Source organism: Lathamus discolor, chromosome 6, assembly GCF_037157495.1.
Source record: "Lathamus discolor isolate bLatDis1 chromosome 6, bLatDis1.hap1, whole genome shotgun sequence".
Taxonomy (NCBI): domain Eukaryota; kingdom Metazoa; phylum Chordata; class Aves; order Psittaciformes; family Psittacidae; genus Lathamus; species Lathamus discolor.
The window spans coordinates 13,235,878-13,259,984 of record NC_088889.1 but is presented as its reverse complement, the minus strand read 5'-3'; the positions used below and the strand labels follow the sequence as shown (position 1 = coordinate 13,259,984).

General features: G+C 41.9%; 1 protein-coding gene across 3 annotated transcripts in view; it reads left to right on the top strand.

The window, feature by feature from the left end:
• The window catches only part of MDGA2 (MAM domain containing glycosylphosphatidylinositol anchor 2), a 387,881-nt gene that overhangs the window by 244,024 nt on the left and 119,750 nt on the right, over window positions 1–24,107 (top strand). For all 3 annotated transcript variants that reach the window (XM_065685163.1, XM_065685161.1, XM_065685162.1), the window contains exons 7-8: window positions 454–783; window positions 14,673–14,966. In XM_065685163.1, coding sequence (XP_065541235.1) covers window positions 454–783; window positions 14,673–14,966 — 624 coding nt within the window. The remainder of the gene's footprint in view (window positions 1–453; window positions 784–14,672; window positions 14,967–24,107) is intronic.

Here is a 24,107-nt window from a genome sequence, read left to right as displayed (position 1 = left end):
TAGATTTAATCCCACAAAAAATGAACCATATGCTAAATGTGTGCTTTAGAGGCTTCGGTGACTTCTCAAGCATCATTGAATGGAATGGGGTTGGAAGGGACCATAAAACTCATACAGTTCCAACCCCCCTGCTATACGCAGGGACACCTTCCACTAGACAAGATTGCTCAAAGCCCCTTGCAGCCTGGCCTTGAACACTGCCAGGGACTGGGCATCCACAGCTTCTCTGCAAAACTTGAGCCAGTGCCTCACCACCCTTATTGTAGAAAATTTCCTCCTTATATCTAAGGTGAATCTCCCTGCTTTTAGTTAAAAAAGCATTACCCCTTGTCCCATTGCTGCAGGCCCTGTTAAAATCATATGTAGGCATAAAGTGAAACATAAGTCTTTGCAAAGTTTGAATATGCATAAATCACAGTTTATTATAGTAAACTTTTTTTTATTATTTCTTAGCCTTAAAAAAAGGACGTTTTTGGATTACCCCTGACCCATATCACAAAGATGACAACATTCAGATTGGGCGAGAGGTGAAAATCTCCTGCCAGGTGGAAGCCATCCCATCTGAAGAACTTACATTCAGCTGGTTTAAGAATGGACGTCCCTTGCGAAGCTCTGAAAGGATGGTCATTACACAGACTGACCCTGATGTTTCACCAGGCACCACAAACCTGGACATTATTGACTTGAAATTCACTGACTTTGGGACATACACGTGTGTTGCGTCTCTGAAAGGAGGTGGCATATCAGATATCAGCATTGATGTCAACATCTCCAGCAGTACAGGTAAAGAGGCTTTCTTTCATACCAGTTTAACTTGGATATAGGCAGCCTATGTCTTTCTCAGGGAAAAAGGATGTATACACAGAACACTTCTCACCACAAGGATATCTAAGCAGATCCTAGATCAAGGGGCTGAGCTGCTTTGATTAAAGGACAGAAACCTGAAAGTGGCATTTAGCGCACTCTCCCAAGAACACACTAGTGTCTTATTTACCCAGACATGTTCTCTTTTACTGTCAGAAAAGTTATTACGTCTATGAAAGGACTTTGGCTTTCATTTAAGACTTCAAAAAGGACTTTGGCCTTTATTTAAGTCTTCAAGTCATCCAGAGTAATGAAAAATAGATAGTAGGAAATTACAAGGAGAAACAGGAGGGTGCTGTGTTAACCAAGCAGAATCCCTCCAGCTACAGCAAGTACCAAGCATGGAGGGAGGAGCTCTTTTTTCTTAAAGATTACGTCTTGCATGTTGGTGAAATCATGCTATTCCCAGTAGGCAGAAAGCTTAAGGTATTTCTTACGTGAATTTCCAGATCAGTGATTGAACGTCTCTCTCTTCTATGAGCTAGAGCCTTGGCTATTGCTTTGACTGATAATGAATATTTTGTACTATGGAGTAGGAATATGTAATACAGTAGTAATTGCCTGCTTGTCTTTACCTTGTTACTAATCTATTGGCTTGTAATCAATAGATTTCATTGAATTTTCCCCAGTAGCTGACTTTAATAACTAAGGTAGTCCATGTTAATAAAATTAACAAGAAAACATTCTGAATGCGGAATTTCTTTTCTGACAAGAATTAGTTACAACCAAGAAGAAATGAGCTGTTGATGGTTGATTTCTATAGAGAACGATTAAAAAAAAAATAATTCTTTTTTCAGAATAGTGTCAGTATTATATCTAGTATTCAAATTGTCTTTTATATGAAGCATTGCTGTGCTTTTCCTCAGATTGTGCTTGTTATTCACTGGGATGAGGCACAACTGTGCATGTCGTTTAGAAAACAACAAAGAACACATTGGAAAGCATTTTTATAGCATAGAAGGAAAATGTTTAATAGACATCTTCTAACCCCTTTTTACCACACACATTCAAGTATATGCTTTCTACTTTTTCAAAAAGATTAAATGAACACTTTTGACTCAAAGAGTATATCCAGAGTTCTATTCTCCAAATTTTACATCACTAATACTTTGCAAGTACATGTCACATCTAAACAGCTCTCTTTTTCATGTTAAATTATTGTTTACATTTTAAAGAAGATCCTGCACTCCATCTTCAGTATGATATCCCACTTGAGCACCACATCACTTCTGACATGAATCTGAAGGGTTTGCCCACTTAAAGGGTTTTATGACGTATGTTATATACAACAGGGAGAGGAAGCAGGACTGACCTCTGGTTTGGATAGAAGCCTGGGAAGTATAGTCTTGTGATTGAGTTAGGGGCCGCTTAAGTAAAATTGACTTATATAAGCCCACAGGACTGGATACGAGGTATCTAAGGGAAGTAAACAGTGCCACTTTAAGGCTACTTTATTATTTTAAAAGTCATAGTGACCTAAGGAGATCCAACAAAGACTGGAAAATATGAAATTTTATCTTCCAAGAAGGGAAGAAGGAGATGCATGGGAGTACAGGCCAGTCATCACCACTTTGGTGCCTGGAAAAGTTGTGGAGAATGTTGTCCTAGAAAGCATGTCAATCGACACGAGGGACCAGGAAGTGAATGGAAACAGCCAGCATGGATTATCAAAGGGGAACTGTGCCTGACCCAGCCTGTTTGCCTGCTGAGATAAAAAAGACTGTCTCTGTGGGCAAAGGGAAGGAAAGGAAAGCTGCTTGCCTTGACTTTTGTGAAGTCTTCAGCACAGTCTTTTATAGCATTTTTATAACCAAACTGGCAAAGCATCATTTGGAGAGGTGGACTAGGCATGAAGTGTGTATGGAAAATAAGGTGCAAAGAGTTGAATTCACTGATAAGAAGTCAAAAATTGTGTGTATAAGTGAACAAGCAGTCAACATTTACACAGTTCACTTTTGCTGTGTCCCACCCCGAAACGTAAAGTATACATATACAGACCTTGAGAGACAGGAGGAAAACACTAAATTCATTTAGTTTAGTTAGTTCCTATTGTATTATTTGCTGCTTATTTTCTATTTGTATTATTGTTCAGGGATCCTTGAATATTTTACTGATTTTTTGGTAAATTTTATAAGTATAAACCAGAATTATTATTTTGCTGAAATGATTTTGTGCAATTTTATGGACTTTCAGTGTACTTCAGAATGGGCGTGTTGGAGTAATGCAATAAGCTTGGGGTGTTGTGGAAGGCTGTTCCCTTGCAGTGGTACAGGCAGGATCTGCCTAGCTACGGAGCAGCTCTGCGGCATTCCGGTAGGCAATGAGTGGACATGAGCAGCAGCAATGGAAGCTGGTGAATATCGTGTCCAGTTTTGGACTCCTGATGCAGGAGAGGCTTCAGGAAACTGGGGCAAGTCCTGCAAACACTGTGAAGTCGATCATGAGTGGCTGGGGGGTGATGGCTTATCCAGCCTAGAGAAGAGGCAGCCCTGGGGTACCTAACAGCAGCTGTCCCCTGCCTACAAGGGAAGTATCAAGAGGATGGAACTGGGCTCTTTGCAGCAATGTGTACTGGGAAGGTGAGAGGCAACAGGCATGAGTTGAAATGAGAAGTTCAGGCTGAATCTAAGGAGCAAGTGTTTCCCCATGAGGACATCCAAGTGGGAAAATAGAGACATTGTGGGATCCCCATCCTGGGAGGTTTTGAATACCTTATAAAGCCCTGAGCAGCCTGGTCTGACCTCGTATCTGGCCATGCTTTGAGATGGGGCTTGGACTAGAGACCTGCTGAGCTCCCTTCTTGCCTCAGTTATACCATGAAGACTGTAGGAGTGGAAACACTAATCAATGAATTCATGGACAAGGGAACAGCCTGTCTTTTGACCAAAAGAAACATGTTCTTCATGCGTATTAATACACATCTTACAGGTGAAGAATTGAGAGGGTAAGAGCTGAGTTTGGCATGATGGATGGCAGTGGCATGCAAACTTTGTTACCTGCTTGTCAGGGTGAAGTGGACAGTGACGTTTGTGCAGTCATGCGTTGTCCATCTGGCAGACAGTAACTGCTGCATTGTCTGTACTTGCTGGGGAATCGTTTGGGAAATTGATGGGATTTATTGGAAACATCCATTAGATGGCTGTACCTATAATCTCGTCACAATTTCTGCAGGCAGTGATGAATTATGTCAGCTCTCAAATTTACTGTCCTGTGATCCTCAGGAAAATCAGAACAGGGAAAGAAAAAACAGCATTTAGGATCAGCCTTATTTAGCGCCTTAAAAGAAATTCTGCCTATTGTGTGATTTTGTTACCTGATTAAGTGGAAGCTGAAATAGTTTCTCTGTGCTATTGAAGGTCATTACTGACTCATCAGGATTCAGTACTGCTGTGGTAATTATGAACATAAGGCCTAGATACTAACGTGTTTTCCAAATGCCAGGACTTGCACAGATATATTTATATCAAGCTGTGTGTCTATTTGCTGGGTCTGAGGAGAATTCTTTCTTCCTGCAATGCATGAGGTTCCTCTTGGGGTCCCCAAGTGAGGCAGGAGGGACAGTCACCTCATAAGGAGGGGTTCAGATGGTTAGGTCTCCTCATCCCTTCAGCACATTATAAGGGGATATGTGGCAGTGCAAGGGACAGGCCAGCCTCTTGACATACTTGACATTGCACTTGTTTAGCAGGAATGTTTTTTCTTTGACATTTTGTACTTTCAGCAGGAAAGGCATAGATTTGTGTCCTGAGTATCTTATATAAATGGACCTGAGGTAATCCCCTAGCAGCCCTCCTCTTGCCCCATCTCTTTAAAGTAGGTCACTGGATAGTGGAAATGAGAACTCAAATGTTGAATTTTTGCCCTATAAAAACCCTGTCATCCATAAAACCAACCCTTGGCAAATGTTACTTAAAGGCAGAATGTCTCTTCTGTGTGTGTGTGCATGTCACGGGTAGTCTGAAGGCAGAAGATGTTAAAACAGCAACAAAAAACCCACAGTATAATAGTCTCATGGTAAGCAAAAAAAGAGAGGGGGATCAGGAAAGTGTGTTAGTCTTTGTAAATGATCTTTTTCTCTGCCTTAAATACGGTATTCAAAGCAGAAAGAATACGGCTTTAGGTGATGTATGGTTTGCTCTGTTCAGTATGGCTTCTTATGCTATCTTTATCTCCCTAAAATCAGTATCAGTACAGTAAAAGATGTAACATCTGTCACTGCTGGCTTATTCTCTTTTCATCTTCCACCTGGAGGTAGTATTGTGCAGTGAAGCGAGCTGTTATTTCAGGGGGGTTATTTTACTTTATTCTCTGGCTGCACTGCCCTGAATTGCTACCAGGAGGGATGGATGGGGGAGACGGCCAAGAATCTTGGCTGAAGGTGGTGGTGACCCTTCTTTTCCTAAGAGAGTCCTTTCTGCTGCTTCACTCTTACCCAGTGTGGGCACAACTAGATCCTTGCATGGCAAATACGTGAACTGAATTCTTCATCTCTGGGTGAACCTAAAGATGTGTTGAGTGTGTACCACCCTGGGTATGCTGGGGTAAGCACATTACAGAGGGGGAACATGTCTTTGGGCATTAGCACAGAGCAGGCTGGTGGCCTCGTGATCTCATGTTCCACCTCCAGAGCTAGTCATATCAACAGATGGATTTAGTTTTGCAGAAGTTCTGCCAGAGACAAATTCTTAAAGAACTAGCATATATGAAGCTGTGTATCCTCCCTGCAGTATGATAAGAGGGCTTCCCTGTTAAGCTAATCAGCTATCTGTTAAATAATGAACCATGACAAGTGCAAGGTCCTACACCTGGGTTGGAGCAATCCCAGGCACAGCTACAGGTTGGGAAAAGGAGCATGACCAGCAGGTCAAAGGAGGTGATCCTGCCCCTCTACTCTGCTGTGGTGAGACCTCACTTGGAGTATTGTGTGCAGTTCTGGTGTCCTCAACATAAAAAGGACATGGAAGTGTTGGAACAAGTCCAGAGGAGACCGCGAGGATGATCAGGGGACTGGAGCACCTCCCGTATGAAGATAGGCTGAGAAAGTTGGGGCTGTTCAGCCTGGAGAAGAGAAGGCTGCGTGGAGACCTTCCAGCAGCCTTACAGTATCTGAAGGGGGCCTACAGGGATGCTGAAGAGGGACTCTTCACTAGGGATTGTAGTGATAGGACAAGGGGTAGTGAGTTAAAACTTAAACAGGGGAAGTTTAGATTGGATATAAGGAAGAAGTTCTTTACTGTAAGGGTAGTGAGGCATTGGAATGGGTTGCCCAAGGAAGTTGTGAATGCTCCATCCCTGGCAGTGCTCAAGGCCAGGTTGGACAGAGCCTTTGGTGGCATGGTTTAGTGTGAGGTGTTCCTGCCCATGCTAGGGGGATTGGAAGCAGATGATCTTGAGGTCCTTTCCAACCCTAACTATTCTATGATTTTATGATTCTAAGTAAATGTCCAGGCTGATGTGCTGGGACATGTGGTCTTGATCTCTACCTGAAATATGTGTCGTGTGGTCATCTTGTTCCTCCTTTGATGAAACATAAGAGACCCTCATTTTAGTTCTAAATGTTTATTAAAATCACAGTACTGCCTCTTTGCATAATAAAAAATTGTTTTTTATGGGATAATTAGTGGTCCAATTAAGATATCTGTAAACCTGAAACACTGTTCAGAGTGATCATTCACAGGCAACCCTGAGACATACCAGAAAATAGACAGATGTTTCATTATTACAGTAAATTGGTTATTTTTGTTGGCTACTATCTTTGGAGCTTGTCTTTGAAAAGAATAGGTGAACAGAAGGGACAGATAAATGCTGGATTTTATTAAAAGGCTTTTCTTTTACAGTTCTATTTCAGTACTTAATGCAGAGATTTTTCTTTTTAATTCTGTCTTTGGGAGCTGCCATCCCTTCCCATCACACAGCGTGGGCCATGACTGGCTGTAGGGAGGGGTTGAGGACCAGCAACATCCTGCTCTGCAGCCCCTTCCCTCCCCACCACCTGGGTTTTCCTCCCAGGAAATCTGATTCCTCCAGGATGCATTCATCCACCGTGGATTGACTTCAGCTGATTTTCTGGGAGCAGATACCCTCTTTATTGGCCACGTTTTGCAGAGCCTCTTTATTCTTCCCTGGAGGGCTGTGGAGTTGGCTTATCTTCTCACATTGCATATGGCTGATGGAACTCCTCAGCATGACTCCTGTGAGATCACTGAAAACTAATTTGGCTAAATTGCTGCTGGCTGTGTATATTCTGGGTTTAAAATGTTCCTTTTTAGAGTCTGCAAGCTAAGGTGATATTTTAAGTTATTAAAAGTATGTTGAGCTATAAGTACTGATTCATAGAATCAGAATCATGGAATGGTTTGGGTTGGAAGGAACCTTAAAGACCATCTAGTTCCAACCGCCTGCCATGGGCAAGGACATCTTTCACTAGACCACATTGCTCAAAGCCCCATCCTACCTAGCCTTGAACACTTCCAGGGATGTGGCAGCCACAGCTTCTCTGGAAACCTATTTTAAGAAGTTTTAGATGGCCCAACTTAAGTTATGGGTGCTCCAACTGATTCTGGAATTATTATACTGTTTAAGCAGATATCTTGTCCAAGCCCCCGACATGAAATCTGTAGTTGTTCATGTCTTCACTTGCTGTTGAGAGTCTTGTGCACAAGAAAACATGGGCTGCGGTGCTTCTTCTTTGCCTATGGGCAGGACAACTCACAGGCAACTGGAACAATGAGAAAAGAAAGCAACCTTGAAATCAAGACATGGTTTCCTTACAGGTCTTTTGATCTACCTTCAACATGAATAACTAGATAAATCCTCTTTCATGGTGGTGAAAGACCATGGAAAGGTTAAAGTAAATTCTCTTGACCTTAGCTGATTTTTCAATCATCCGGCTGGATCTGCAAGTCTCCCCCAGTGCTCTTGTTTTCTTGCCACTGGAGACTGTCAGCATATGCTCCCTGGTATTCCCCAACACTTCTAAAAGTAACACACAGTAAGTACACTGAGCAGTTTTGTCTCTGTTTACAGAGATGTATAGAGAACCTGAATAATTATAACTTGCTACCCTTCAAAGGCTATGTAATCATGATAAAATACATTCTATATACCAGCTCGGCTTCCTATGTCACAGCTCAGTCTGTCCTGTCTTAGCAAACCCCTCCATCATATAAGTAGAATGAATCATGAACAGGGACTGAGATGCATGTCTCAGGCAGAGGATGATTAATACTGGAGATTCAGACCTTCAGAGTCATACCTATTAGAGAAGAAGAATGCACAAATAACTTCACCTCTATCTCCTATCCACTACAGTGTAGATGCTTTAATATTCTGTTTAAACTACTTGAACAATGTGACTTCCAACACTTCTTTTGGAAGATTATCTCGAGTAATCTTCAGTATGGATTATTTCTTGATATGCTGCTCAAACACTCCTTTGCTCCTCTTTATCCTATAATTACTAGTTATTACTATTAGTCCGTTTTAAGCAGCCTAATCACACTGGTCCACAGCCTCCCCATCACTGCTTGAACTGACAGTCTTTGCTTCAGGGCCACAGCTTTCCTTTCTGCCTTTTTAAGGCTCCCAAGGAAACACAGAAGTGACGGTAGCCCTTACTTCACCTATGCTATCTGTAATCCGCAGTAAAGAGCTCAGGAGTCATACTGTCTTCCCCAAGCTTGCTATGGCGTCACCACTTCTGGGGGCTGCTCCTTCTCACATGGGTTACCTTGGGCTGAAAGGGGCCTTTAAAGTCCATGTAGTCCAACATCTTGCAAATGAGCAGGCACATCAAATAGATCAGGCTGTGCAGAGCTCCTTTGGCCCCTTTGAATGATTTCTCTAAACAGATTCTTGCCTCTGCCATTGCCTCTTTCTCATTTAATTAAGCTATCTGGAGGTTCAAAATAGGGACTTAACCCACCAGGACTTCAAAGATCTAGAGTAGACTAGAACTAGGTCGTGTCTACCCAGAATACACAGTGAATAAATGTATTAGGCTCATGCATTTTGGCTTTTTCTTTGAAATAGCTACTTTGGTGGAGTCCCCATTCTCCTATAGACACAGTGCATGTGCTGGATCAAGGATCCTATGGAATTACAGTAGAGCTACCACACAAGATCAGATGGAAATGTCTAGTCCAGTTTGCTGTCTCCAGTAACAGACAGACACATTTACCTAGGGAGCAGTTTAGGAAAAATAGGACAAGAATACAGTGATACCTTCTGCCATCTGACCTGGTGAGTCAGCAACTTACAGAGGCAAAGGCTGTCTCAGACTATTTTATTTAAGAACCAGGAGTGGACATGTATCAACAGACATATATCTTCTGCATGTGCCACTGCCAGTTTCAAAAAATAATAGTATGAGTTTTTGAAGGAGGTACTAGCACTTTTCTTTTTCAAGTGATAACCCTCTGCATTAGGAAACAGATTTAACTGCTAAGAGTTGAATTCCCCCACTACCTGCTTAGCACTTCTTGCTTGGCTGCCACCTGCCTCTGCTTGCCCCACTTGCAGCACCTTTGCTAACACACCCTTGTTTGTGCACGTTTGCTCATATACCCTTGCACATTTGCTCTTTCACCTTTGCTCATGCACTTCAGCTTGTGTGCCCTTGTTCACTCTCCTTTGCTCATTCATCTTTGCTTGTGCACCCTTGTGGTAAGTGATAGGACGAGAGGAAACAGCCTCAAGTTGTGCCAAGGGGGGTTTAGATTGGATATGAGGAAAAATGTCTTCACCAAAAGGATTGTCAGGCATTGGAACACGCTGCCTGGGGAAGTGGTTGAGTCACCATCCTTGGAAGTGTTTAAAAGACTGGCACTTAGAAACATGGTTTAGTGGTGGACTTGGCAATGCTGAGTTAATGGTTGGATCTGAAAAGTCTTTTCCAACCTAAATGATTCTGTGATTCTCTTTCTACACCTTTGCTCACACAGACTTGCTTTCCTCCACAGCAGGCTCAGCCACCTGGTCCTGGGGCCTCCCTACATCTTCAGTCATAGTAAAGGAAGAAAGACATCAAATTATTAATTTCCCCTCAGTTCTCTAATTTCCCCCTTCCTTGTCTTCCTGATTTCTCTGTGGCCATTGCATTGATTTGAGTTTCTTTTGTGACTATTTTCAGCTTTATTGCTTATGAAAACAAGTCATACACAATCAGGCTGCCAGTGCCTGTCAGTTAGTGTGTCGCAAGTCCCCAAACCTGCTGATATTTTTTGACCCTGTAGCTAATTTAAGCCAAATTTGACAGCAGAATAGACATCTTGGAGTTAATAAGTGCCTGCAAGTTTGTGAAAATAAATAGATGGGTATAAAAAAAGGGAAACCCTGCAATAAAACCCTCCGTGAGCAAAATTAAGTGTTGTACTTCTTCCTAATTAGACATTAGAGAATCAGCATCTGAGTTAAGGGCAGACCCATGGCCATAACCACTGTGCTAGGGGCAGAGAAATAAATTGTGAGAGCTCACTGTCTCAAGCACTGTCAGTCAAATATGGGATACATGGAAGCTGCATCTAGGTTTCTTATTTATGGCCTTGCCCATGAAATGATTTGTTTTAATAGATGGCCTTGCCCCTCCTCTCTCCTTCCCTGTTTCCAGTAACAAGAACATTAATAAATACAGTAAACCATAATAATACATTGGCTGACTTACAATGTGGCAGACACTTGTTGTGTTGCAAAATGCCAGAGGAGAAGATGAGTCAGGTTATTTTAAGGTATCTTTCCATCTCGGGTACTGATACAGCCTATCTTATCAGCCTGCCTGCAGACCTCAGAGGCTCTGGTCCTTATCTTGGCAGTGTACAGTTTTGCAGTACTGTTATCTCTATTATTCAGAAAGAAAATTGAGTTAAATGGGGGGTAAATTACTAGCTCACAGTTGCACAGGACCTTTTTGGTATGCATCTTTTTTTCTTTTTTTTTTTAATCTCCCCTCCCCCCCCCCCCCGATGCGTGTCCTGTGCCATTCACTCTCCTTTCTTTCCAATGCCTCCAGAAGCTGAATGCGACCATGAGAAGCAGTGTGTATTCCTTCTAGATTTCTTCCTTATATTATTCATAGTTTGAGTGTATAAATTTCTGCATTTCCCTTGCCCTTTGATCTGAGATGTTTCCTGCAACTGGCAGTCTCCTGCAGATGGAACTTGGGGCTGGTGCCTTCTTGCATCCGTACAGTGCAGCTCCATGGGACACAAGTCTTCATGAGCCTTGAGCTGCAATCATACATCTTTATCCACCTTCCTCTCTAGGTCCACCTCATGGACACACTAAATCTGTCTGTTTATTCCTCACATGACTACCTGTGCCAGTGGCTCACCACCCTCACAGGAAAGAACCCTAATATCTAAATCTCCCTCTGTCAGTTTAAAGCCATTACCCCTTGCCTTATCCCTACATGCGCTTGTCAAAAGCCCCTCTCCAGATTTCTTGTCAGCCCCTTTAGGCACTGGAAGCAGCTCTAATATCTCACCAGAGACATCTCTTCTCCAGGCTGAACAATCCCAGATCTCTCAGCCTGTCTCCATAGCAGAGGCATTCCAGCCCTCTGAGCATCTTAGTGGCCTCCATTGGACTCACTCCAACAGCTCCACATCCTTCTTATGTTGGGGGCCCCAGAGGTGGATGCAGTGCTGCATGCAGGTGGAGTCTCACAAGAGCACAGTAGAAAAGGAGAATCACCTCCCTTTTCCATTCCTGTTTCAAGAGCAGGTTTGGGTCAGCCTCCACACGTGAAGCTGGCTTTGCTTCTTCCTCACTCATCTTTTGTCTCACTTCCATTAGGTGTTGCCTTCAACAGGCAGCAGCTGTGTGAGACCACTTGCTGTTTGGAAGGCAAGCCTTGTTCCTGGCTTAGTGCTTGCAATGAGAAGTTACAGCCCTTCTCATCCAGAAAGTTGGTGATTTCTGAGGCTAAGACAGGGTGTGATTTTATAACCCAGACCTGCTGCTCTGGTATCTGTCTGGGAAAGATGGAGTCTGGAAAAGGCTGCCAGCACAACATGTCCAGAAACAGGTCTACACAAACACTCATGTGAAAGGAAAACTCATGACCCATCTGGACCACGGGTTTGCAAGCAGACCTGTAGGTAGCAGTGTAGGTTGGCACAGAGCAGATAGCACAGCTTTTCCCTCTTGATAGCAGGTATTTTGTTTGAAGGCTGTGACCCCATGTCATGGCCTCATGGTCCTCATAGTCAGTGAATCCCTGAGGCAGGAGAAGGTTGTGCTTCTCAGGGAGCTGGAGGTGCCAGAGGGGCAGGGGGTGAGAGGAGAGCGACGAGGCAGCCTGCAGTATCTGTACCAACTGGGGCATGCTTTAGTCAAAGCACATTCACAGCAGGGAGCAGGTACACTGCCCAGGAATGGAGGGACAAAGTAAATGGGTGTTTTACTGCTCCAGACAAGGCTTTGTAGTATTTGAACTAAGCTGAAAACCCACAAGCCAGATGAGCTGGAAAAAGAATGCTCAGAAGGAGGCTCTTTCCTTCAGAAAAGCACTGCATGGTGTCTTTTCAAACCTTTCTCTCTAAACTGTATTTTCCTTCTTGGAACAGTGCCTTTTTCCTAGTTTAGCCTGTGTTCTCATAGAGCATTGCTTTAGAAAGTGGCCCTTTGGTATCTACTTCATGTGCTCGCTTTCAGAAGTCCCATCACAAGCACTTGGCTGGCTCAGGTCCGGCATGAGCACCATGTACTTCACAGCAAAAACATGGGATTTAGAAATGAGGGAGAGGAAGGTATACGCACTTGTGGAGAAGTGCAGTCAGAATAGCTCAGAAAGCCACAGAGCAGCCTTCATCTGATCCCTCTGTCCCATCCCTTACCAGGGGCTTTTGGGCATCTCCATGAGATGGCTCTCATCTGGGTTCTCTCTAAGTTGTCCATGTTCTCTGGGCCCTGGCCTGTGCTCAGGGCCTGCTATGACACATACAGGCATAAGTGAAAAATAAGAATGTTTTATTAATTTAGGGAATGTTTTATTAAGCAGTCTTTCTCTTTTTTCTTCTTTTTTTCTTCTTTTATTTGAATTATAAAATAATTTTTCATTTACTCTCCTGTGGAAAAAGTTATTTCAGCTTTTACATGTCTCACCACATTCAGAAGGAGCTATTAAAGCCTTCAAAACAGCTGAGAACAGCATTTTGGTACCTGTGAAAGTCCCTGATTTAAGCTTTGATTCCTAGCAGACTTGTCAGGTCTGTAGACACAAGGTGTATCTCAGGGGAAAACTGGAACTATTTCTCACTGGTATGAGTCTGGGGTTTCTGTGTCTGGGGGCTTGAAAATAGCTTCTGATTATTTTTGCCTGTGGACAGGAGTTACAATGCAGGCTGTATTTTGTCAGTCCTGGCATTCAAGAAAAGTAGTTGAGGGCAGGACAGTGTTGAGAGGTAATGCTCCTGTGAAGGAATGCTTTAAAGCAGAAAGCATCTTTCCCTGTGATTCAGAACAAAGATCCATGACAGCTGAGTTTTCAGAGGGCACAAAAGGCAAGAGATGGTGGGCAGTGTTTAAATCATCTTTTCCCATATTTTTACCTGCCACACAACAGCTTGTACCCCCTTAAGTAAGGGTCGATGATGCCAAAGGCACCATGTGTGATCTAGAGACAAGCAGCTTCAGGGACAACACTTCTGTTTATGTTGAACTAAGAGAGGAGTAAGAAATTGGCTGTAAATCTAATATAGGCATGATGAGGTGGGAATGGTAATTAGACATGGCAAAACCATTCTCAGCAGAGCTTGCAGTGCTCTCTAATTCTCAAAAGCTGTCATCTAAATGACTGAGGCAGAGGGGCCACCTCTGATGAGACCAATGGAAGCTCACTGTGATGCACGTCAGGCTTTTGCCATGGTCCCGTGACATTTCTGCCTTTGCACAGCAGTGTCTCTTCCCTGGGGAGTAAGCTTTACTCAGTGCCGAGGACTGTCAGTTCAGAGCTGTGGCTGATAGTTCAAGAGGCAGTGGGGCAATTAAAAGTCTCGCTCTTGCAAGACTGTGGAGATGAGAAAGGATGGGTCCTTGGGCATCACCAGCTCACTGTGCAGCAGTGCCAGGTATTCCTGCTCCAAGGGGGTACCTAACTTTTGCTGAAAGCAGTTGTTCACATGTGCAGCTGGATTTCTTAATGCAAATCTCTGTGAAAAAAAAACACCACTTTGATAAACCTCCTGTTGCCAACTGTGTTTTGGTTTCAGGTTTTGAATTCTGAACTGATTTCTGAATTGGTATGATTCTTCCCCATTGCGTGGCCATTACAGGCTGGATAAAATCAGCAAGGAGTCTGTTACTGAAAAAGGGTTTTAGTGCCAAATGCTCATAAAAAGGAAAGCCATAGCTTGCAGTGACAAAGGGCTAGCTGTGACCAGCGGTCCAAATGCACTGATGTACACTGTAATTGCATATTGGCATATATAATGACATATCTGAGACACACAGGGTGGTAAGTGTGTTTCATAGCTGGGGTTCATGAATCTTACTTGAGCAGCTTCAAGCAGCTGAAAACCTTCTCTTATAAATATAGTAGCATTGCACAGTCTTCCAATGTATGTCGGGTTGGACAGGGCTTTGAGAAGCCTGGTGTACTAGAACGTGTCCCTGCCCATGGCAGGGAGTTGGAACTAGATGATCTTTAAGGTCCCTTCAAACCCAAAGCATTCTGTGATTCTATGTAGTCAACGTATGCTATCTGTGTATAAACTACTACTTGATGTGCAGCTATGACTGTAACAAGCAAGAAAGCTACCTGATGTCTCTACAATGCTAATTGTTGAATCATCTCTTTTTTTCCTTTAAAGTCCCACCCAATTTGACTGTTCCTCAAGAAAAGTCACCCCTGGTCACACGGGAAGGGGACACAATCGAACTGCAGTGCCAGGTGACAGGGAAGCCCAAGCCTATAATTCTCTGGTCCCGAGCAGACAAGGAAGTTGTGATGCCGGACGGAGCAATGCAGACGGAGAGCTACGATGGGATCCTGAGGATAGTGAACGTGTCCAGGGAAATGACAGGAACCTACAGGTGCCAGACCAGCCAGTATAATGGGTTTAATGTGAAGCCCAGAGAAGCTTTGGTACAGCTCATTGTACAGTGTAAGTAGACCCTTATTTTTTTTCCCATGTGGTTTTGCTGAGCAAAAGAAGTTGATTTATTTCTCCCCTAAATACACAGAAGGAAGTCTCATGGTTGTTACATTTTTGATGCTGTGGTGTTTGGCTCTCTAGTTCCCTGAATCCATGATTATAAAGTAAATGTAGAAGTAAAGATTACATAGAAGCCCCATTTATATTAAAAAAAAAAAAAAAAAAAGTGTGAGGCAGTCATTATTTTTCCAATGCCTAGCTTTAAGTTTCTTGGCACAGGAACAAGCACATGAGATAGAACGACGTATTTCTGTAAAATGCAGATCTGATACTGATCTCATTTGTTGATATTATGTAAAACAAGAAGAAAAAAAATGAGTGAAAGAGCTGTTCTATCTTAGCTGATCTGCATGCAGATCTGCATTGTCTGCTCTGTCTTTGCAAACCAGCAGCATCAGGAATGGGAAGGAAAATATAAGAGGAAATCAATTATTTTGCAGATGTTCAGTGTTTATTATTGGAAAATGAAAAGTCTGGTTTGATATGTTTTATGGGGAATAATGAGGCATTCTTTGTTGCTGTGTATCTGATAAAGTTGTTCACTAAATGAGTTTCATGTCTGTTGTATTGTTGGTACTTATTCTTACTTTTTTTATAAAGTGACTTGTATAGCCCTCATTTATTCTAGTTTCAGATGCCCAAATATTGTGGCAGATTTGCTTTTTAGCAGCGTTCTGTGCTCAGCACAACTGACCTCTTTTGGGGCCTCCAGGGATAAGATGCTGCAATATACATAGTTATTACTAATAATCAACTGATTTGTTTTTTAACAAGGTCTGTTGTATAACAAATTATTTATGCACTTGATTACATGTTGTGATATTTGCAGTGCTTTCATCAGAGCTATTTACTGGTGTTCAGGCATAGCTTTTCATCAAAGCATGATACTGTCCCAAGCACCAATCACGTGTATTGATGCAAACTGGAGCCTTCTTCTTGGGTTTCTCCTTGTTGTGGCTTCATCTGTATTAACTCTGGCATCATCCTACCTGCACTGATGTATCTAAACTGGGAGCAGAGATGTCTGGCTTCCTCTCTAGAGGTTGCAGAAAATTGCTTGGATCTTAGATCATCCTGCAGAGAGGTCTTCCCCTAGAGCATAAAAGGAACACTGGGGTATTAGTTTCCTACAGGAGGCACTTTTAAAGCAGATGGATTGCTGTAGGGAAGATGGGCTCCTGTACGAACAGGCTGGACCAGACATTATTCAGAGCTGTGGTAGCACTAGGGAGAACTTACTCGCAAAAGAATTTTTACTCAGGTCATTACTACTAGCATTACTAGTGTTTATTCTGATGATGGTTTTTATGGTTATCATCACTAGGACTACGTCTGACAACACAGTTTTTGCTTTCAGATCTCCTATAACAAACCATCATCATTGTGAGTGTTTAATTTTAGCTGCACAGAAAGGGTGGTTTACAGAAGGTGAACATCATGAAAAGACAGAAGATAAAAGACATGGAAGGGCAGACTATAGGATATGTGGAGAGGGCCCCAAGTCTATTCTGTAAATGGGCATGCCACCAGGGCATAGGTCGTTGTCAGAGCCAGTAGAGCTTGTGGAACTGTGTCCTGGACCCCCCCAGCATGAATGGTGCAAGAGGAGGGTTGATGCCAGACAAAATATAGAGAGCAGCAGCAAATTGCGGGATGTTTCGGTTGCTTCAGTTGACCAGGTGTATTCACAGAAGCTGGATGTGGTATGCTCTGGCTACTGCAGCTTTGCTGGGACATGTCTTTGCCATCTCTTGCAAACATGAAAAACACAAGAAAAGATTAATGCATACAGTTGTAACTTAAAGAAAATCCTTGTTGTGAATACTTGCAGTGACACTCCCGGCCTGTGGCTCTTGAGACATGGGGTTGGACAGCTTGGAAGACAGTAGCAGCGTGGCTCATAAATATGATTGACTAAATAGATCAGTGGTGATCTCAGCCGTCGCTTCTGAACAGTGGTGCCTGAGAAAGGTGATAATGTGCAAGATTTTTTAATAGCTTGGACTGAAGATTGGCCTGTGTGATGGCTGCAACATGAATAATAAACTCAGTAAAAGCTGATTTGCAGAGTCCCTGTGAATCTCTGAATAAGAACCATTGTACAGTGGAGGAAAGGTTGTCATGAATAAAGAGGAGGGAAAGCGGCATCTCTCCTTTCCTGTCACTGATTTGCTTTGAGAACTAGAGAAGATTTTATTTCTAGACACATCAGTCCTCCATCTTAGCCTTTTTGTTCATGTTCTTTTGTTGTCAGTGTACATCATCTTTTCTGTATGTCTGCAGAGTCCATCATGATTATTACAGCATTCTGATTTGGGTTGTTTGTGATGATGTATGGAGGATGGCCACATGGATGATGGACATGCGGATAATGCAGGCTTCTTCAGGTAATTTAGTTCATGTATGTGGAGGGTATTCCTGGTGAAGCAAGAGCTTCAGTAGGAAAGCCCTGGAGGTAAATCCACTCCAGCAGTTACAAACAGCAAAACCCCAAAGTAACATCTAGGGCAAGCTAGCTATCCCATCCCTGCTGCCAATAATTTCTTGTCTAAAGTTTTTAAAGGTTTTCTTTTTTTCTTTCTAAAGTTCTTGGAGAGGTTCATGAGCCCAGAGGAGCTCTGTTTCATGTTTTCAGATAATAAAAGCAATTTTCAGCTTTGTTTTGGGGGGGGTTTGTTTGTTGGTTGATTGGTTTTTTTTGTTATTTTAAATACTTAGAAGCTCAGTTAACTTGAAGATACTGGAAGAACAAGTATTCAGAAGCATTCTTGGCATGGCTCTGTATAACAGCTGTAATGTGTCCCGCATTTTGCCATGCAAGACTTCAATTCGAGGCTTTTGCAGTCATAGAAACTCTTCTGATTATCCAGCGAGGTCTATATCTTTTATACTGGTCTCCATTTCAAAGCTTTTGAGCAGACACTGCTATTTTCCTCATGAGGGAGGCAATCATGCATTTGTGTTACAGGAAGAGATGGTTGAGTCTGGTTTCTTGGGGAATGTTTCCCAGGGTGTGGACAAGGACTTCCCACCAGCTTCACTTCTTCAGGGCCTAAGCCGGTCCTGATGGTCCCAGTGGGTGACTCCTGCTGACTTCCAAAGGCTGGTGGATGCACTGTTTGCATTGCTATTCCTTTACATTATTTTACTGGTAGGAAAAAAAGCTTCATTTTTATGTACTTTTTGTATTGCATTAGATGCAGCCATTTACATATTCTGAAAGAGATGAGAGAAACAATTTGAAAATAGTTATAACAAGCAGCAGTGTAACAGGTATTTACAGATTTTTCTTTAATCTGCTTTTGTTTAGATTTCTACTCATTCAGATCTTAGCAAGTGACAACTTGGAGACAAATGGACAAAGCAGATATTATGTAATGCTTTGATTGGTTTTTTTGTGGGAGGAAAGTACGTGTTCACATCGACTTCAGCATCATTCCCATAACTAGCATAGCATTTATTCAATTGTCATAAAAATCAGTTCTTTTCAGTCATTTTGTAATATTTACTTTAGATGCTTCTGTGAGTTATAAACAGGGAAAAAGATATTTAATGAAACATTTATATAACAACTTACTGATTTCATTTTGTGTATGGTGTCTGGGAATGCAAGCAGATCCATTCATGGACGTTGGTTGCTGGGTACATTCACATTCTCCTGCGCATCTTAAGGGTTTTTACTTGTGAGAGTAGGACTTTCTGTCTCACCAAAGTGGTGTCACAGGGCAAATCTTTCAGTGGAACTGCTGCTCTAGGTCATATCTATTGGCTCAAACTAACGAAAAATCAAATATAAATTAAAAGATAAAGGCTTTTTTTTTTTTTTTGCTTTTTTTTTTCCCCCCCTAAATTTGACCCTCTCTCTGTTCATGTGACCAGTTTTAACAGAGTCTTTCTGTGCCTCACCTCTTTTCCTCTGCAACCCCTTTAACCCTGTGCTCAGTGGTGTCAGGACTCTATAGACTGAGTTCTCTAGGAAACCATGCTTTGGTTTATGTGCTTTGACACAGTTTGGCCTCAAATTGTGGTGTAAGAATTTTGATATTTCATGTTTACCATCAAATTCTAATAGGAAAATGAAAATGCATGATGGAGAAACCAAGAGTAAAGGAAGACTCATCTCCCCTAGCCCAGGTGTGTTGGACAAGTATTGGTTGGTGTGCTTTTCGATACACTTTGAGTCACGTCATCCTTGTCGTGTCCTGAAGTGGTTGCTCAAGAGTGAAATACAGCAAAAGAGGTACTGTTTTGAGGTCTAAGTGAGTAAGCTTTAGAGAGAAATTTAACTTAAAATTTTACTCATCTGAATGTTAGGTACCTGTGCTCCCTGGGTGGCTATGGAGAGCAAAGCATCCACAGAAAGCAGCAGAGCCTATCTTACAGAAAATGTCTGGGATGGCTTTTCTTTGTTCCAGTTCCCTATCTCTAAAATAGAACTAGCAGTTCCTACCCTAGAGGTTTTGGAGATGAGATTCTGAGGATTCTGTAGTAATGAAAGATTTGTAATATCTGATTCGATCAATAAACCTAGTATCCTTTGCTTATTGCTATTTTTATCCTGTGGTGTTTTCTTAGGTGTGTTGGTATTCATCACAAGCTATGGGCTTTACTGACTTTGAAATTCGTTGTTTGGCAGATTTTATGAAAGCTGCTGGCTTTTCTTGGAGAGAAGAGCTAAACACCTTCACTGGGATTTGGTTGGTGGTGTTATTGTAGTGTCCACCTTCCCTAGGAGATTGGGAAGAATAAAAGTCCACTTTGTAACGTGATTAATTTCTTGCTCCTTTCCCCACAGAATAAAAGAAAGATGAAGCTAGTCATGATGGTAGGGACAGAGCTGAAGGTGGTGTGTTATCATAGATAAGCCATCAGCAGGGCCTGGTCTGTGAAGTCCTTCTGGCAGTCACTGTGCAAGCAAGGACAGCACTTGGAGAGCAGAGATTTTCTCAGGACCCATGGATGTTGTCTTGGTTTCTCTGCCCTGGAGAGGAGCCGGGAACACCAAATAGCCTGTTTCACTGTGCAGCCAGCTCCTCTGTGCCTTTGCAGGGAGTTTCTACATGTTTTTCACCCATGCCCAGGCTCTTTTGAAGGTGCTCTCATCTATAGTATGGTCAATGTAAGAGCCCTTCAGAGAATGGCATTTATCCTTCTGTATCTTCCTTCCACATCTTTGAGAGCTTTTTGCTCTCCAAGGGCAACGGTGGAAGGGTATTTGCTGGGTCCAGGAGGATCCCTTCAGCAGGCTGAAATGGCATAAGCAGTTTACTGGGAGGGCTGGGCTAACCATGCAAAATCAGCCTGGCAGAGCAGCAGTGCCAACGTTTAACTAGTTTATCTCCCAAGCATTGTTTGCTGCATGCCTGTGAGTGGGAAAGGTAAGCTGCGCGGGGCGGAGGAGGCACATATGTGACTTGAGAGATGTCTGATGGCTCACGGTGACTTAAAGTGCTCATGCAACAGCACTGTTGACATTGTTTCTTGGTGTGCAATACACACTGTTCGTTTCCCCCAAAGCAGGTGATCAAAGATGAAAGGTGCTGGTCCAGACAGAGTCCCAGCTCCTCCTAAAGCTTGTGCCTGCCCTTAGAGGACCCATGAGAAGCCCCACCAGCCATGAACCTTCCTGCCACAAGCCCAGGAAGGTCTCTAGGATGTGGCATCTTTGCTCTGAGTTGAGAGGGTAGCATCTGAAAAGAAAGGGCTCCTGAAGGTGATTTGTCCTAGCTTAGTTTTGGAAGGGCATCAAGACAGACAAGTGGGAAGTGGGAATTGCATGTGGTGACAGCACTCTGAGTGCTGCATCTGTTCGCCGACCATTTTCTTGTGTGCAAATTTGGATATATAAAAGTTAAAAAAAATGAATGAATGCCTGCTGTTGGCAAACAGGTGCAATCCAGTAATAATTTAAATGCACCACTTTTATTGCTAGAAGAGAATGCTCAGGAAATAAAAATGCCATCAGGTACAATATAATCAAATGTTTACATCGTGTACGTTATCAAGTGATGATAGCAGAAAGGACAGAATCATTTTTCACAGTGGACATTGCTGCATTTTGGGCTTGCATTTTATATGCTCCAGTTTTACTGGTGCTACATAAATATTGTTTATAATATAAACTACTTTCCAAATGCATTGGTTTCCAAGTACTTGTAAAGCCTCTTAAAACATCAAAATTATTTCATGGTAACCTGGTTGGCATAGCTGTTGGCTGTATTGTGAGGCTCTGAATTTTTATTTCAATTTGAGTTTTAGTTTGTATGTCATTTCTACTCAGTAATAAATTCTAAATAACTAATGAAATCATGCTGAAGGGGGATATTCTTTGGGGATTATATTTGAAAAGTAACAGAGCTAATTAGTAAGAAATATAAGGCTGAGTTAAGATCTCAGATGCATCATTGCAAATCTGGAGTGTATTGGTGGGGCATAAATTAGTTGTACAGGTTTTCCATTGGCAGGAGAGTTGCGAACTTGGTTCGCTTTGATTTGGTTCTAGATGTTATTTGCAGTTGAAGATGGGAAAAAATAACCTTTCATGCTTTAGGTAATTTGGCAGCTCAGAAAAAAATGCTGTATCTATTCTGTCTAAATATGTGCCTGATGAAATATTAATATATAAATATTATGTAAATAATAAAATAAAAGGTTTTTGCAAAAGAAAGGAGTGAAGTGTTCTCCATCCAAAACAGAGCTAGAATTAATGAGCTTAAAGCTCATGGAGATTTAGGAAAGTAATTGTGAGAAACTTTTTAACAGGTAGGGTAGGTAATCCCTGCAGTAATTTGCCAGGACACTTACAGACTCTGAGTCCGTGGATGGGGTATTTTCTGTCTGGATGGACAAAACCCTTCAGGGTGTGGAGATGGGCAGGAAGGGGGTCAAGGACCAGGATCACTAATTTACTTTGGAGACGTTCACAGTGAGGTCCAGCTCCAGAGAAACATGCCCTGTGGTACCTGGGGCTGTGACAACAGCTAGGGAGATTTTTGTACTCTTAAGTTCTTCATTGGTATTGCTGGGCAGAGCCAGGTGAGTTAATGGTATTGTTTCATAACTGGGCATCAGGAGGGCAAGTAAAACTCTCAGAGGGTGAAACCTAGATTTTCAAATCTTCTTATAAAATTTTCACTATGAAACTTACTAAAAATGTTAGAAAATCTCCATGGGTTAGAAGAGTAACTGAATGGGGAAAATGTCTTCATTTTTAAATAATCACTAAAATCTATTTTTAGGCAGGTTGAAAGTATAATGGAAATCAGTATTTACATTTTACATTCATATTATTTACATCAGTTATACTTTTTTTTTCTTTTCTCCCCTTAAGTTATGATAAAAGATTTGAGTGGAAGAAGTTGATTAGTATTCAAGACAAGTGTTATATAACACAATACATTCCCCAACTGTTAGGCTTATTGCTTTCTAAACAACTTCCTTCTCTGTAGATATGATTTGGTTTTGATTTAGGCTGTTTGTGTTGGGAGAGAGGGCAAGCTAAAATAGGGCTAGAACTGTCCCTTGCTACTTTCATGTTTCTGGGCAATTTTCATGTCTTTTTGGAGTATGGGAATAAATAAATGACCCTAACAACTGTAAAACTTCAAAATAGATGTTGCTTCCATTTACCTTTATCATTTTGATTTGCCTTCTGAAGTTGCTTTCACCATCCTGGTGTGTTGTGCTGGAGGAATTCCTCATCCCTGTGTTACAGATTTTCCCAGGGTTGGTCTCATATGGCAGAGATTCATGCTGCCTACCTGAGCCTAAAGGTTCAGTCTGCCCTATGGTGATATATATTTAGGCAGTCCAGATACTGTGACAACTGCCCTTGTGTTTAACCTATGGGTGGAATTCCCAGCTCCTTGATTCTTAGTCTAGAAATTTTCCAAATGTTTTTTTCCCAGAAAACTCTCTTAGTGCTTTTATATAAAACTATGGTCAAAATCTCTTCTGTAAAATCCTCAGTGAAAGCTGATAGAGAATGATTTCAGCATAGTGCATAAGCAGTCATGGCTTTCTATTTAATTTATCTGAATAGAGCAAGGGAGGAAAAATGGATGGAAATAATGGATAGCTTGGTGAGCAAAGCAAAATACTAGGAGTTTTTTGGCATTTAGCAGGGTCAAAGGCAATATGTATCTAGTGACCTGGAGAGGTAATGAATATGCAAACACTGGCAACATGGAAAGTTGTAAATGAGAATGAGACAATTTGATTTTTTTTTATTATTTAATATTAAAACTATAGTCACTGAGAGAATCTCCAGAGTTATATCTTCTTCTTGCTAGAAATTCCAAAAGACAGCATAGCAGCAAGTATCCCAGAACCTGAAGCATAAACTCGGATGTTATCGGGAAAAACTGAATTATTCATAGAGGTTTCTTTTAAACAATTGGTCATGTAGAAGATAGTCTTACACCACAGAGGATTTCACAGCACTGTCTGAGAGCAGGACTAAAGAAGGCTTCTAGACAAAATGTTTTGTTTTTTTTTTTTTTTAAGAAGTGAGAATGAGAGGAGGAATATAATTGCATGTGAATGTAGCATAGCTAGATTTTTAAAAGAAGAATCAGAATAGGGTGTCTTTGAATGCTCTGCTTCTGGAGATAGCATACAGGATCTGAGTAGTCAAATTGATAATCCTGTGAGAAAGGCACTTTTAAATCCATCACTATTTCTTTGAGGTTTGTTCACAGAAACTTGCTCTCTCTTAACTATGGTAGCTTTTTGCTGACACTGGCATTTATCAGTACTTCCAGCAGTTTCAAGGTAGCTCCATGAAGTTAGGCTATCCCCTTGAAACTCAAGAGAGGCAAGGTTAGCATGAAGCAAACAGCATCTGTGTTCCATTAAAAACCTTCAGTTCACAAAAACAGTAGGTTGAAATGAGGTGGAGTTTGGGTTTGATTCATGCTGATGCAAGGAGAAGATTGTGTCCCTCCGGAGCACATTGAATGCTCTGATCTTAAATGCTGCCAAGCTGGGCAGGAAGCCTCCAGTGTAAATGTAAACCTCCGAAAGTCAGGAAGATCATATACATGCATCTTTTCGCTCTTTGTATAAAAACCAGCAACTTTCTGTGATGTT